The sequence below is a fragment of the Dasypus novemcinctus genome, chromosome 23, assembly GCF_030445035.2.
Source record: "Dasypus novemcinctus isolate mDasNov1 chromosome 23, mDasNov1.1.hap2, whole genome shotgun sequence".
Taxonomy (NCBI): domain Eukaryota; kingdom Metazoa; phylum Chordata; class Mammalia; order Cingulata; family Dasypodidae; genus Dasypus; species Dasypus novemcinctus.
This window is the reverse complement of record NC_080695.1, coordinates 56,553,413-56,568,922: the sequence shown is the minus strand read 5'-3', so window position 1 is coordinate 56,568,922 and position 15,510 is coordinate 56,553,413. Positions and strand designations below refer to the sequence as shown.

General features: G+C 51.9%; 1 protein-coding gene across 4 annotated transcripts in view; it reads left to right on the top strand.

Annotated features, from left to right (window-relative positions):
* ABCC1 (ATP binding cassette subfamily C member 1 (ABCC1 blood group)) overlaps positions 1-15,510 on the top strand; it is a 135,497-nt gene that overhangs the window by 116,409 nt on the left and 3,578 nt on the right. For all 4 annotated transcript variants that reach the window (XM_058286383.2, XM_058286381.2, XM_058286382.1 and 1 more), the window contains 7 exons: positions 4,827-5,026; positions 6,517-6,643; positions 7,179-7,280; positions 11,279-11,425; positions 12,655-12,813; positions 14,078-14,244; positions 15,244-15,438. In XM_058286383.2, the coding sequence (XP_058142366.1) occupies positions 4,827-5,026; positions 6,517-6,643; positions 7,179-7,280; positions 11,279-11,425; positions 12,655-12,813; positions 14,078-14,244; positions 15,244-15,438 (1,097 nt within the window). The remainder of the gene's footprint in view (positions 1-4,826; positions 5,027-6,516; positions 6,644-7,178; positions 7,281-11,278; positions 11,426-12,654; positions 12,814-14,077; positions 14,245-15,243; positions 15,439-15,510) is intronic.

Below are 15,510 nucleotides of genomic sequence, written 5' to 3'. Positions count from 1 at the left end.
CCCCTGAAGGTAATGGAGACGTTTTAGTCTGCTGGGCGGCCAAAAGCAGCATACCAGAGATGGGCTGGCTTTTACAGTGGGGCTTTATTAGCTTACAAGCTTGCAGTTTTGAGGCGACGGAAAATGTCCAGATCAAGGCACCATCAGGTGATGCTTTCTCCCGGAGCCCGGCTGCCGTAATCCTGGGCTCCTCCATCACAAGGCAGAGCACATGGCAGCGTCTGCGGGGCTGGCCCTTCTCTTCCTGGCTTCACTGCTTTTGGCTTCTGGGTTCCATGGCTTTCTCTCTGCTTCTGTGGCTTTTCTCTCTCTCTCACCTGAATTTCATTCTCTTGTAAAGGACTCCAGTAACCGCTCAAGACCCACGTGGGCCATGCCTTACTGAGCTGATCTAATCAAAAGGCCCTACTTAGACTCTCAGGATGGATTAGCTTTAACAACATGATTTTCCGGGGTCTATATAGCTTCAAACCATCACAGGACTCACATCATAGCAGCTTAAACATTAAAGATGATCTCTCTGCAAAAATTGTTTTCTAGTATGTTCTTTGAATACCTGCAGTTTCTTAAGCTACTGTAGAACAGATTATGTTTCCATTGGACAGATAAGTATGTTGAAGCTTAAGAGAAGTAAAGCATCTTGCCCAGGTGGCAGAGCTGGGGCTACGAACCCAGGTCTGTCTGATCCCTAAAGCTGGGCTGGTAACCTCAGTGCTACTCCACTCACTCTTGCCCCTAAAAGATAAGCTACAGGGAATTCCCAATGGGAAAGGGTTTTTAGAAGGGGGTATTCTGACTGGCACAACATAAGGGTATGAAGCCACCAGAGGCCTTGGTCCAGCCAGCCAGACCCCAGGATCCCCCCACCAGGGCCCCAGGACTGACGAGTGTGAACAAGGTTAAATCAAGGCAGATACAGGGAATGGGTTCTTACCCTGGCCCTCATTGTACTCTCTTTAAATCGGTACCGCCTTTTTTAGAAAACCGTCCAACTGCATAAACCAGAAATATTACTTGTGTTCATACCCTTGCAGAGAATTGTCCTAGAAAACCCAATTCAAAAGACTGAAACAGGCCGGATTACTGATTATGACAGTGTTAGTGACAGTTTGAATATCTGCTGATAGCATGACCTCAGGTTCACGTGGAGCAAGTCCAGGGTGGCATGTTATGCAGTGCTTTGCAGCGATAATTTTTTTTTTTAAGATTTACTTATATATTTTATTTCTCTTCTCTTCCCCCCTCCCCCAGTTGTCTGCTCTCTGTGTCCATTCGCTGTGTGTTTTTCTGTGTCTGCTTGTATTCTTGTCAGCAGCACCGGGAATCTGTGTGTCTTTTTGTTGCATCATCTTGCTGCGTCAGCTCTCCGTGTGTGTGGCGCCACTCATGGGTAGGCTGTGCTTTTTTCACATGGGGTGGCTGCCCTTACAGGGCACATTCCTTGCGTGTGGGGCTCCCCTACATGCATGGCATAGCACTCCTTGCACGCATCAGCGCTGCACGTGGGCCAGCTTATCACACAGGTCAGGAGGCCCTGGGTTTGAACCCTGGACCTCCCATGTGGTAGGCGGATGCTCTATCCTTTGAGCCAAATCTGCTTCCCTGTAGCAATAATTAAGAAGCCGCAGTTGCAACACTGACGTTTTATTTTTTAATGACGAAGTAACTTTCAGCCAAGGACTAAGTTGTATGTTCAGTGTCTATTATAACCAAGATAAAACACGATGTACATGGACAGAACTGGAAAGGCAGGCTGAAGAAGGAAAACAGCTTTTTTAAGGGTCAAGACTAGAAGGGGGACTCCTGCCCTCCTTTCTCTCTTTCTCCCTCCTTCCTAATGGCTTTGAGCTAAATATACACCAGCCCTGTGACCCAGGCCTCTCCTACTTACATATGCAAAAGAAATGAGAGAACGAGAGCAGATACTCAGCATAAAAAGAAGTGTTAGAACATTCTTAGCAGCTTGATTCATCATAGCCCCAAACTTGAAACACCTCAAATATCCATCCACAAAGAAAAAAAGTAAACTGTGGAAGGTTACATATTTCCAAAATGGAAACAGCTCAACAATAATAAGGAATGAACCGTTTACGCACACCACAGAGAGCACGAAGCTCACAGATACTCTATCGATTAGAAGAAGCCTTATGTGCACCTACTGTGTGACTCTATTTACATGAAGTTCAAGAACAGGAAAAACTGATTATGGCAACAAGTTAAATAGTGGCTACCTCTTGGGGATGGGCATTAACTGCAAGGGATACCAGAGAATTTGCTGGGATGCCGGAAGTGTTCTGTATTTTGATTATGTAGTGGTTACTCAGGTATCGACAAATGTGAAAAATTCATTCAGATGCACTTAAGGTTTAGTTCACTTCCCAATATATGTTTGTTATATCTCAGGAAGTTTTTAGTATGACTCATAGATGTGTAAGCTGTATGGCCTTTGGGAACTCTAAAATTTATACATGGAAATATGAATAGAGCTTATCTCAGAATAATGGACTTAGGTCATTTTAATCTATCCATAACATCCAAATATTTTAAAAAATAAATATATATTAATGTTTTACTTAAAAATCAAATCATTGTGTGAAAAGGTCAGCCAAGAGGTAAGACGGTGTGGACTTCCGTTAGGGTGCACCCGTCTTGTCAGAATGAGGCATTTCTGCTTTATGGAATGATTTGACATCCATCAAGGCTACTGGGCCACATTCTCCTTATCTTAGCTCTTGGCCCACTGCCTGGTCCAGTGGTGCCGATCGAGCTGGTATTTTTCTTCTTGAGCATCAGGCATCACCTTGGTCTCTGTAAAAACAATCCAAGTCCAGAAAGTGGCTTTCTCCTCAGCTCATGTCTTCTGGAATAGAGCTGAAAAAGAGAAGCTAAAAAAAATCAGCCCTTAACAAAAATTCATCTCGGGTTAGATTTTTCTGGTAAATAAAATTCTAAGTATGCGATGGGTGAGTTGAGTGGGTAAAGCATTTTAGAACGATTTCCACCGGAAGTGGCTAGAAGGCGCGTGAGGTCGGGGAACAGGTGGCCGCAGGTCTCACGGGGCTTCTGGCCGCGCCGCAGGGTCTCAGCTTCCCTCCCAGCGCAGGGGCAGGCACTGGGGAGTGGCCTTGTCTGTTCAGAGTCTGGCAGAACAGCGTGCTGAGGATTCCTGGGTTAGCGCGCCCGGCTTCGGGGCCCGCGAGGGCTGCCCGCCTGGGGGTTCCAGTTACCATGGGAGCCCCCAGCAGAGAGGAGCTGACGGCTTCGGGCCCCGTGGAGGCCATGGCTTACGCTCAGAGCTCTCTGTGAAAGGGGGGAGCCGGGAGGCCAGCTCCCCAGCACCCGCTCGTGAACTGTTCCTGCTGCAACGTGTATCATGCAGTTTCACGTTCATCGTCTCGTTAGCACCTTCAGGGAGCCTCATCTGTTCAGATGACGAACTTGAGTCCAGGAGAGCTCAGGGCGCCGCCAGTCCCCAGTCCAGCGTCTGTTCCACGGCCCCTCGAAGCCCCCTGGGGACGGTTGGCTTCTGTCCTGTCTTCAAGTCCCCCCCGAGCACCTCTGGGCCCACGGTGGGCCGCTGGCTGGGATAGAGGAGCGAGCGGAGCCGGGTGGGGTCTCCTGTGAGGACGGGCAGAGCGTCCCGCCGGACAGTTCTCAGCCTCAGCCAGGCGTCTGGGTTGGGGAACCCGAGAGGCCTCCAGCCTATGGGGAGAGGCTTCCCCAGGGAGGGACGACTGGGTGGCAAGTAGTGACGTGGGCAGGATGGGGGTGACCAACGCGGGGAGCAGAAGTAGGGAGGGAGGCTAGAGGGCCGGTGGGCCTGCGAGGCTTCGTGTCTTTTCTAAGAGCAGTGGGTCCTGGAGGGCCCGGAGGGCAGGGGTTGACTTTCTCCTCGGGGGCACGTCGGCCCGCGTGGGTGCCCGCACAGCCCTAGGCTGGGCCCATCTCTGCTGCTCCTGGGTCTGAACTGCTGTGACAAGCTGGCAGAGCTGTCACTGAATGATAACAGCGGCCCCTGTCCTACGGAGCCACAGCCTGCTGCTCTGCTGATGTTCCTTCTCTTTTTTTTGCCTACAAGAACAGCAGCTTCTTGTGGTTCATGACAATAACGGCAGGTCCTGTGTTCAGTGATACAGGAGGCGTGTGAGAATACCTGATTCCTGCTTACCTGCCATCCCCACAGACACCCTGCAAAGCAGACCTTACCCTTCCCGTTTGACAGATGAGGAAACTGAGGCTCAGAGAAACAAACTAACTTCCCTGCAATTTCATTGTTAGTAGCAGAATGAGGATTTGAACCATGGGCCTAAAACCACACCAGTGGGTCCATAAAACCCTCGCCCTGAATGGCTTCAGAGAGCCACACTTTGTAGTCAGACTACCTGGGTTCAAATCCCAGCTCTGCCATCCCCTACCTGTGCAACCTTGGGCAGCTTAATTAACCCCTCTGTGCCTTCATTTACACATCATAAAATAGCAATAAGAACCTTATAGGGTTTCTGTGAGGAGAAATGAGTTGATTTGTGTAAAAGCACTTAGAACAGTGCCTGGGATAGTGGGCTCCATGTTAAGTATTAGCTATTATTATTGTTGCCACTGCCATCGTTGTTGTTGGTATTAAACCTGCAGTTCAAGAAAACCAGTGAGGGGGACACGGGTGTTTGACTGCCACGGGGGTGCCCCAGAGCAGCCAGCTCCGTCGTTTGGCCTCCTGGAGGTCTTTCGGGAGCGTCTGCGTGGCCTAACATCTGGACTTGACGCAGCCTGGCCCGGGAGGGTGGGGCCAGGGGACCCGCGCCCACGCTTGCCATCTCTTCTACCCCTAGAGGTTTTACGTGGCCTCCTCGCGGCAGCTGAAGCGCCTGGAGTCGGTCAGCCGCTCCCCCGTGTACTCCCACTTCAACGAGACGCTGCTGGGCGTCAGCGTCATCCGCGCCTTCGAGGAGCAGGAGCGCTTCATCCGCCAGAGCGACCTGAAGGTGGACGAGAACCAGAAGGCCTATTACCCCAGCATCGTGGCCAACAGGTGCGGGCGGGCCCCTGCCCTCCTGCTGGGGGGCGGGAGACACGCCGATCTTGGGGCCGCGCGGAAGGTGGGCCAGTCGTGTAAGGGCTCCGGGGGAACGTAGATGCCGGGACAGGTAGATCTTGAATGAGAAAACCCTGCAGGTGCTGTCTTCTAGCTGCCAGCCCTGGCGGAATTCTATCCTTGTGTTTTCCCACCACCGCCCCCAGCTGTGTGGCCACACCACTGAATGTGCTGTCGGAGGAATTCATAAGTGCCAGGTGGCACCATATGACTTTGCCATTTTGTCGATCAAAAGCGATTGAATAGGGGAGTGGGGATAGCTCCATAATTAGTTGAGCACCTGCTTTGCATGTACAAGGTCCTGGGTTCAATCCCTGCTGGCCGGTACCTCCAAAAAAAAAGAAAAGAAAAAAAAAAGCAATTGAATAGCATTGACAAAAAAATAAGTGGGGTGTGGGGCAGAACTTTGCCAATCCTGCCCTGACTTAGAGCAGCTCCCCTTTAGCCCTGTGATTGCTTCCTCCTCACCTGCTGGCCTCCGGAGACACACCTTTGAGCCATGGATGGAAAGTGCGTGAGGAGGGTGGGTGGTTCCAGTGTGCTGGCTGGAAACCACATCCCATCCACCTTGTGTCACCCTCGTCGGTTCCCCCTTTACTGCATGGGTGACCATGAATAACCAGCGACCTTGCCTCCTTTTGCCAAATTTTTCGAGCACTTGTCAAAATTTCATTCATGAGCGCCAGTCACACTGCTCTTGAAGGCGATTGTGGCAGAGAAAGGCTGAAAACCAGTCTTCTCCCTAGGATGCTGTACATTTTAAAACATTGAAACAATATTCCTGAAGCTTTAATTTACAGAAGCTACCCTTAAGCCACATTTTAAACGATAAAATCTTATATATATATATATTCAGTGCTCATTTTCCTTGATTCTAACATGCACTCCTCCCCAACCACACACTTGAACGTTTCTGAAATATCTGGGCCTGGGAACATCACTGACACATTTTAAAAGGGATTCTATGTTTCACCTCCATTTCCCACCCCTGCCACCAAGAGAAGGTTATTTGAAACCAGTGGTTTATCTTACGGTTGATGACTTTTTGGAATTTCCAGTACATTTTTTTTTTTTTTAGTGTTATGTGTATATGTTTTAAAGGCTAAAATGAGAAAAAGTTTCTTTAAAAAGGCAAACTGCCATTTCCTTGGAAGATTGCTTCTAGAGAACTCTAAATCCTTGGGGTTGCCAGATTAACAGGGCCTTCTTGAGGCCTTGTCCCGCAGCCCGCTTTCCCATGCTGCCACACTGTGGGTGCCATGGGAGCGAGGCCGGGCAGGCCCGTCTCCAGGGCCCTTGAGGCAGTGTTCAGTTGGCAAAGCAGATTCCCTCTGCCCTGCCTTGAGACTCAGAGCTGGAAGCCGAACGTCTGCCTAGCTGACTTGGCACGTGCGTGTCTGTCTGTGTGTCCGCGTGTCTCCGTGCAGGTGGCTGGCCGTGCGGCTGGAGTGTGTTGGCAACTGCATCGTCCTGTTTGCGGCCCTCTTCGCGGTGGTCTCCCGGCACAGCCTCAGCGCCGGCCTGGTGGGCCTCTCGGTGTCTTACTCCTTGCAGGTAAGAGAGGGGATGGGACACTCCCTGCCACATTTCTCCGTTCTCTTAATGGGGAAGCCAGTTTACAGGTTCCTGGGTGTTAGCTTTGGATTTCCATCGGGATGGGGTAGTGGAAAGGGGCTGAGGTTAGAGGAGTGACCAGGACAGGAGAGGACTTTGACACGTGGCCAGGATTTCCCCATCAGTCAGTGAAACTCCTTGATGGCCCACAAGGGTGCTTGCAGTTAGCTGTAAAAGAAATGCTCTTGAAACTATACATTTTCTTCTAAGTACTGCTTTAGCTGCAGCTCACAAATTTTGATATATTGTGTTTTTCTATTATCATCCTGTTCAGAATGTTTTCTAATATCCTTTGGGATTGCTTCTGTGGCCTGTGGGTCATTTAGAAATGTGCTCCTTCATTGAGAAATGCAAATGTGACAAATCTGCATTTGATGGTACTATTTTCTGTAGCTTCTTTATTTGAAATATTTCATAATTCCTTATTTCTTACTTAAAATGGAAGTAGCCCACACTCTCCCTCTTCCAATCTCAGGTGACTGCGTACTTGAATTGGCTGGTACGGATGTCGTCTGAGATGGAGACCAACATTGTGGCCGTGGAAAGACTCAAGGAGTATTCAGAAACCGAGAAGGAGGTAAAGCAAGGGTCTTGGCCTTGATCTTCAGCCTGGCTTTGCCCAAAAGAAAGCCCAAGCCACACCTTGTGTATCCCTTGTCCCCAGTCACAAGAGTAAGTTGGATACTCCAGGTAGAACCCAGTTGACTCTTGTCCAGTCCCTGTGTAGACCTACTTAGCACCATCTGCTTTTAGAGGAAGACAATGTTTTGTGGTTAATTTGACTTTCACCAAGATGTGGGATGCCTATGTACAAGCTTATGGTAGGCTGCCAGGGTGTACAACATTCATTACAGAGTGAGGAAATTATACCCCTCGCAGTTTTCTTTCAAACCTTTTTAATGACGTCACAGAGGAAGTCTTGGCTTCGTGCTTGGAGGTCTTTAGCACCTTACTGACTTGAGCTGATCGCCCTTCAGTTAGACAGATGGCAGCCTTCAGATCAGAGCCTCAGCAGGCAGCCTGTGTCGTACAGAAGTAACTGTTCTTCCTTGTGTATTTTAATGGGGGGCTTTCTGTTATGCCAAATGATTTGTGGCTATATATAAAATTTCTATTTTAAGTAAGTTTTAAAGTAAAGCAAAAAATGAGTTGATTAAAGGTGTTAAAAGTAAATATCAGGAGAATCTATACGTGGATATTGGAAAAATCGTGTGATAAGAAAGTGACCACAATGTGGGAAACCCTGCAGTCATTTAACCCAAGACCCCCTGTTACAGAGGTGAACTATGCCTTCTTGTCTTTTTTTTTTTTTTTAAGAAGGTTCCAGGGCCTGAACCCAGGACCTCGTACATGGGAAGTAGGTGCTCAGCCACTGAGCTGCATCTACTTCCTAATGAGAGTTGGTTCGCTTGTTTGTTTCTTTGTTTTTTTTAGGAGGTGCCTGGCATAGAACCCGTGACCTCATATGTGGGAAGCAGGCACTCAACCACTTGAGCTACATCTGCTCCCCTGCCTTGTCTTTTAATGCTCTGAAATGGTGAACCAGGTCCTACTTCATTAGTGGACATTTTCAGAATGGTGCGAGGCCCCCTGTGTAAATTGGGATGCATTATACAGGGAGTTCCTCCCCTACAGTGAATGCGTTTATTTATTTTTCTTAACAGCTTTATTGAATATAATCACATGCCATACAGTTAATTCATTTAAGACGCATAGTTCAATTGAATTTATGTTCTAAAAGATTTTACTTGTTTTTGCTTCTTTTAATTATTTTCATTTGTTTAAATACAAAAGAAAAAGATCACCCACAGTTCTACCAGTGCTTAAAATACATATTTTTACATTTTATGTATTGAATATATATTGATGTATAAATATACATTATGTATAAATATACATTGTCCTATTCTCTCTAGTCCCATTTAACTAAACTCTTCCAGTGTAACCCCTTAAATTATAAAAGCAAGGTAGGCTTGTCAGAAAAATACAAATGACCCATACAAGAAGTTTAGGGAGAAAGAGTAGAAATCCTTTTTTACTGTCCCCTGCATTCCCTCCTTCCCCAGAGCCAGTCCCGGGGAAGACTGATGTGTTTCTTGCAGACCTTTTCTTGCGTGCCTTGCTGGCATATTTCTTTTTCTTCTGACATTTGCTTGCTTGCATGTTTCTTTTTCTTTTAAGGTAAGTGAAGTCTGCCTGTTATTCTGTGAAGCCTCCCTACTTTGTTTTTGTTTTGTTTCTTCATTCTAATCCTTATGCCTTTTTCCCCTTAACTTTTAATTTTGAAATAATACTTTCAAACTTGCAGGACAGTTACAAAAATAATATCAACTCAGAGAACTCCAACATATCCCTCTCTCAATTCCAGATACCAAACCCACCAATTTTAACATTTTGCCACATTAGCCCTATTCTGCCTCTCCATCCATCCGTTTGTCTATTTATCCATCTATTTTCTGAACACTTGAGGGTAGGTTTTATAACTCATGCACCTTGAACACTTAATACTGCAATTACATTTCCTAAAAACAAGGATACTCACTTATGTAATCACCTTAAGTACAGCTATCAAGTTCAAGAAATTTAACATCTCTCCATTGATACTGTGTGTTCATGTGTTTGTTTTTCTGATTTCCTTTAGTTCTTTGTCCATGTTTTCCTTTAGCTCTTTGAGGACCGGTTCTAAATGTCTTTGTCTGGTTTGGCCCAGGTCTGGTCCACCTTATTGGTGGTTTCTGATGCTTTAATTCTCTCTTTTGTCTGGGTCATCGCCTCCTGTTTCTTTATATGTTTCATAATCTCTTGTTGAAACCTGGACATTTTGATAATTTGAGGTGTTATCACTGAAATTTAGACTTTGGGGCATCTGTTCCTTAGACTTGTGGTGACAGAGCTTTCCTTGAATGCCGGGAGCTAACAACAAAATAAGAAAGGAAGAAGCAGGGAAAAAAGAAGCGACCTTGCTGGGTCTTGGTGGGTTGGCCTGTGGGAGCGGCTCCTCCACGCAGCGAGGGCAGCGACCAGCTCTCGGCAAAGCGGACAGTCCTCCCCGGGCCCTCTGCTCACGCCTGTCTCGGGCTTGCACATGTGGCCCTAGGAATTCCCCCGTTTGCAGAGGCCATGAATGTCCCCTCCTGCATGGACAACCGTTTCCTCACAGCCCCGGGCGCTGCTCTGTGCCTCCGACGCCCAGCAGTCCCTGGCCCAGGCAGCTCAGCCCGGCTCCTGGAGGGGAGCCCAGTGGGCGCCTTCCACACTCGGGGTCCTGGGAAAGTCCTGAGAGGGCGAGTCGCTCAGGCCACCAGCAGGCAGACGCGCTTCTGGGGTGTGCCCAAGGGTTGTTCCGCTTCCCCGGGACCTGGGAGCGTGGGGCCGGCCGCTCGCCGAGCTTGTGAGGGCGGGCAGGGGCCAGCCAGGGCGCCTCGAGGTCTGCGCCCTTAGGAAGCCTTTCCTGGCTTCGCGCTTGCCCTGCCCCTGCAGCCCTCTGACTGCTTTCTGAAGCTTTGAGAAAGACGTTTCTGCTGGTTCTTGCTGGTTCAGAGCTTCTGTGGGTGTGCAGAGCCCTGAAGCATCTCTCTGCCATCTAGGTCCTAAATGTGCCCCCGCCGGACCCCCTTTTTTCTAGCACCCTTCAGGGCCAAGGCGTTTTTCCATCAGCATGCAGTGTAGGTACTGTCTAGTGTCTGCCTCTTAGAGCGCTTTTTAAGGCTTAAATGAGACAATTCATCTCAAGCATGGAGCACAGCACCCAGTGTGTTGTAGGCGCATAATAAAAATGCTGTTATTTTGTAGAGCTTCCTCCGCGAAGCCGAATTTCACACCGAAAGGTAACTAATATTTTCTTCTGGCCGCGGGACCTCCTCTTTGCCCCCGGACTGTGTCCGTGGCATTCTCAGCCAGGGCACCTGGTCCCTGGAGGGCCTGTAGATTCCCGAGCCTGTCCCAGGGCACTTGTGGGCCTCAGGAAATGCTGAGCTGAGCTAAGAAGCTTTTTAGAAATAAAGAGCTGTGTGACCCTGGGCCAGTGGCTTGCCCTCTCTGTGTCTCAGAGGGCCTCGTGTGCCAACTGGGGCTAGTAAAGGGACAACTCCCCTGGAAGGCAGCCAGGGGAACTCGGCTTGACTCTGGTGTCTGTCCAGAGAAAACCCCTCATTCACTGGTTCAGTCCAGGTGTATTTGTGGAGCACCGACTGTATACTCTGGGCCCTGGGGACACAGCAGTGAGCAGAAGTAGAACAACCCGTCCTTATAGTGCGGCCGTTCCAGGGGGCAGGGGTGACAGGGAGGATAGATGTGTCAGGAGGTGGACGGATGTGTCAGAAGGTGGTAAGCGCTCTGAAGGACGCTGTGGCAGTCGGGGCCAGGGGCCCGGGGCCAGGGGCGGCCTGAATTCCCTGAGGTTGGAAGGGCAGGAGGGGCGGGCCCAGGGCCTGGGTGGGCAGGTCTTCAGGTGGAGGAAACGCAGCTGCAAGGCCCAGGCTCGGTGCGGAGGGCCGAGCGAGGGGCGGGGGCTCCTGGGCCCCGAGGGCGGTGGAGGCTCGCCGGGGACTTCAGATCCATCCTCCCCGCCCCCAGGCCCCCTGGCAGATGGAGGAGCGGGCTCCGCCCAGCACCTGGCCCCAGGTGGGCCGCGTGGAGTTCCGGAACTACAGCCTGCGCTACCGGGAGGACCTGGACCTGGTCCTCAGGCACATCAACGTCACCATCGAGGGCGGGGAGAAGGTAGGGGCCGTCGGCCTGCCCCCCGCTCCGTGCTCGCGGCGCCCGGGCTGCGAGGGCACCGGGCGTGGGGCTCGCAGGAGTGAAAGCCGCTGCAGGGCGGGGGCCCAACAGGGTTGAAGACCAGTGGCCCGCGGGCCAAGGGGAAAGCCCTGGAGGATCTTTAAAAAATGAAAATCCAATTTCCTACTTACAGGAAAAAACAGAACGTGTGGCCACACTGGGCCCACACACGCCACCTGCTTCTTCCTACTCGAGGCCAGGGCCTTCCATTAACCCCCTACCCCCATCCCCGTCCAGTGCCCATCCGCGTCCCTGCCAACGTCCCCGTCCAGTGCCCGTCCGCGTCCCTGCCAATGTCCCTGTCCAGTGCCCGTCCGCGTCCCTGCCAATGTCCCTGTCCAGTGCCCGTCCGCGTCCCTGCCAACGTCCCCGTCCAGTGCCCGTCCACGTCCCTGCCAACGTCCCCGTCCAGTGCCCGTCCCCATCCACATCCCTGTCAGTGCCTGTCCAGTGCCCGTCCCCGTCCGGTCCCTGCCCAGTGCCCGCCCCCGTCCAGTGCCCGTCCTGGGCCTGTCGCCCTGCAGACCTTGGAGGCTGCCGCCTCGGGGGCAGGAAGAGGCCGCCATACCACCAGGGATGCTCGGCGAGTGGGCGCCGTTCACGTCAGGACTTGTGGCCTGCCCCCCCCAGAGCTCAGAAGGTTCCCTTCCCTGCAGACCCCTCCTCTAGCTGTGCAGGGGCAGGAGGGAGGCCATGTTTAGTGGCCACAGCCTCTGATGTGTCAGAATTTCCGCCCCGACGCTGGGAACATCTATTGGAGGCGGTGGAAGCCCAGCGAAGGGAAGAGCTGTGACCCCTCTCAGGAGTGTCAGGCACTGGCTCTTACCCGGGGCTTAGTGGCTGTTCATCCCTTGCCGGGGTGAAGCAGAGCAGCAGCTGCCTGGCCCTTGGAAATATTTGAGCAGCTCCAGATGGGAACCTCACCCGGGGACTGGAAAACCTGTGTGGGGGGAAATACCTGAGGACTCCCTAGCTTTAGCCTTCTTCACCTTTGGCGGAAACAGCCCCTAGAAGAGGAGATTCTCAGGGAGGCTGGGGAGGGAGGGGCGGGTCGACCAGGTGACTCACCTGCTCCGGGGCAGGTGCCTGACATGATGGAATGGTGGGCAGGGGCTACCCCCAGGACCGATGTTCCCCCCCCCCAATGCCGGGCCCTTCCCGTCCGACAGGTTGGCATCGTGGGCCGGACGGGAGCCGGGAAGTCCTCCCTGACACTGGGCTTGTTTCGGATCAATGAGTCCGCCGAAGGAGAGATCGTCATCGACGGCGTCAACATCGCCCACATCGGGCTGCACGACCTCCGCTTCAGGATCACCATCATCCCCCAGGTGGGGTCGCCGGCCCGGGGTCTTTCAGAATGAATGGGCCAGGCGGCCCATCGGCAGAACAGACGCTCAGTTATTCTTCCCTAACGTGTTCATTGTTTTTGTTGAAGTTGCATTATGTTTCTTCTCCTGAATCTCCTCTTAGCACATAAATAACAGTGTAGGGATTAACTGGGTATTAGACGTGGCCTGTCATCTTTCCTCCCGCCATCCAGCGGGCAGGTTCCTACGCCTCCAGCAGAATCGAGGAAGCCATCGTCTTCTCTTTCATCTGGCTGCTGGGCCGAGGGTGATCACCTCTTACCCTCACAGGAGCTCAGCAAGAAATAGGAATTTTCTAAACTGATCCTTGCAGGTCACAGATTCTTAGCCAGGGGCCTATGGACCCCCAAGGAATCCATGGAAAGATTTCAGGGGGTCCGTGAGCTTAAATTGAAAATTAAAAAAGAAAAACTATTTTTGTGAGATGTGTTGGTACGGGTGTAATATATTCACTAGGTAAGATACAGTATAGTGTGGACTTAGTATGATTTTGGTTTTGATGTAGTGTGTTCTGAGTGCAGTGGATAACTGCCTGCAAAAAGGTGGGTAAGGGTGGCAGAGATGGTTTTAGGACGCTGTAGGAAAACTCGAATTTCTAAATGTTTGCAAAAATGACTGTTTGAACAGATGCCAAACCGTGTTAGGTTATCAGGTATTGAAATTATGGGAAAGTTGAAAACCTCATTTTGAATAATCCTAAAATTTAACCTAAAGACATGCTGATGTTGAGTGTTGTGAAGCCACGTTCTGAGAAGGGGTCCGTGGTTCTCACCTGACTGGCCGAGGGGCCCGTGGAACCAAAAAGGTTCAGAAGCCCTGCTGCAGGTGGTCATTCCCTAACCTGTCGCCTTTTAATGGAACTTTCTTTTTTTTAGCTAAAACAGCATTTCCTTAAAGTTTCTTCTAAGATACTCTTTTCTCTGGAGAGATCGGGGGTGAATTCCTTAGGACATTTAAGATTGGGAATCGCCCTGCTGCGTCTCCTTCCTCAGGGATCCCCAGCATGTTTGCCTCCTGAAGTCCTTGCGAAGTTCTGCCAAGAAGCCAGTTTCCTTCCCCTTAACCCAGGGTTTTCCAGCCATTTGTTGTTGTTGTTGTTGTTAGCATCCCCCAGTAGTGATTCTGAGGCGCTCTGAAACCCCGTCTCCAGCAATCCTGGCCAGAACTTTTCACGTCCCATCTGCCTACCGGGAGCTTCAAATGCCACCCGTTCTCCCCCGGGCAGGACCCCGTTCTGTTTTCGGGCTCCCTCCGCATGAACCTGGACCCGTTCAGCCAGTACTCGGACGATGACGTCTGGACTTCCCTGGAGCTGGCCCACCTGAAGAGCTTCGTGTCCGCCCTTCCCGACAAGCTGGACCACGAGTGCGCGGAAGGCGGGGAGAACCTGAGGTGGGCCGGGGCGAGGGGGCGCGCGGAGGCTCCTCCCCCGGGCCCGGGTTCCAGCGCCGGCTCTGCTGCGGCCAGCTGCCTGCCCCGGGGAAGTCTCTACCTCTCAGAGCCTCGGTTTCTGCATCTGTAAATGGATTTTGATCCAGGCTCTTTTTACCTTGGGGTATAAATAGGATGCCAGTGCATTTTCCTTTTTTAAACCAGATCCATTCAATTCAGAGTGGCTTGTTGTTAAAATTCCATAAGACTAAAGAGCCGCTGCCCTCAGCCTTCCCAGCTTGCCTTGGCCCTTCTCCCAGGAGCCCCAGAATCTGCGCAGGAGCTGGCAACCCCCGTGTTAATGCCTGGCCCAGCAGGAAGTCTCTGGGGTCCTTCTCCTGGGCCATTGGCGGCAGGACCCAGCCCGGTGTCCTTGGCTGTGAAAATGCTGCATCTCCACCAACCATAAAACCTCAGCGATACTCAGCAGGAGCAGCTACTGCTCGGCCCCGCGTGCTTGGCGAGGTGGCCCTGCCACTCTTGGCCGGGCTCACGCCCATGCCTGGGGGTCACCTGGCCAGCCGGTCTGGTTGGCCTCCGCTGGGATAAGTAATGTATGTCCCATGCATCGTTCATCCTCCCGTCCAACAGCCAGCCCAGGCCTGCCGCCCCTGCAATGGCAGAGGGGGCCCAGGGTGCAACCCCATTTCCAGCCTCTGCCGGCCTTACCTCTGCCCACATCCTGTTGGCCAAACTGAGGCTCGCAGCCGAGTCCAGCCTCACCGGCGAGGACGCTCCAGAGGGCGTGGGTGCAGGGGCTGAGCAGCTCACACATCTTCAGTGTCCTCTCCGAGCCCTGCGTTGAGAACCATCCTGAGCCTGCTCCTGGCTCGATGGAAAAGAGCGCTGTGACCGGAGAGTGCTGTGGTCCTCGCTCCTGACCACACGGTCGTGGCCAGGGGTGGGCCCAGGACAGGGTGGTTTGACACTCTGCCCCCTGGACTTTCTCTCCCGCTCCAGCGTCGGGCAGCGCCAGCTCGTGTGCCTGGCCCGGGCCCTGCTGAGGAAGACAAAGATCCTGGTGCTGGATGAGGCCACGGCGGCCGTGGACCTGGAGACCGACGACCTCATCCAGTCCACCATCCGGACGCAGTTTGACGACTGCACCGTCCTCACCATCGCCCACCGGCTCAACACCATCATGGACTACACGAGGTGACGCCCCGCAGCCGCCGCGGCCTGGGGTTGGCCCCTCCTCCAGCTCCTTCCTCCCTTCCTGACCCATCT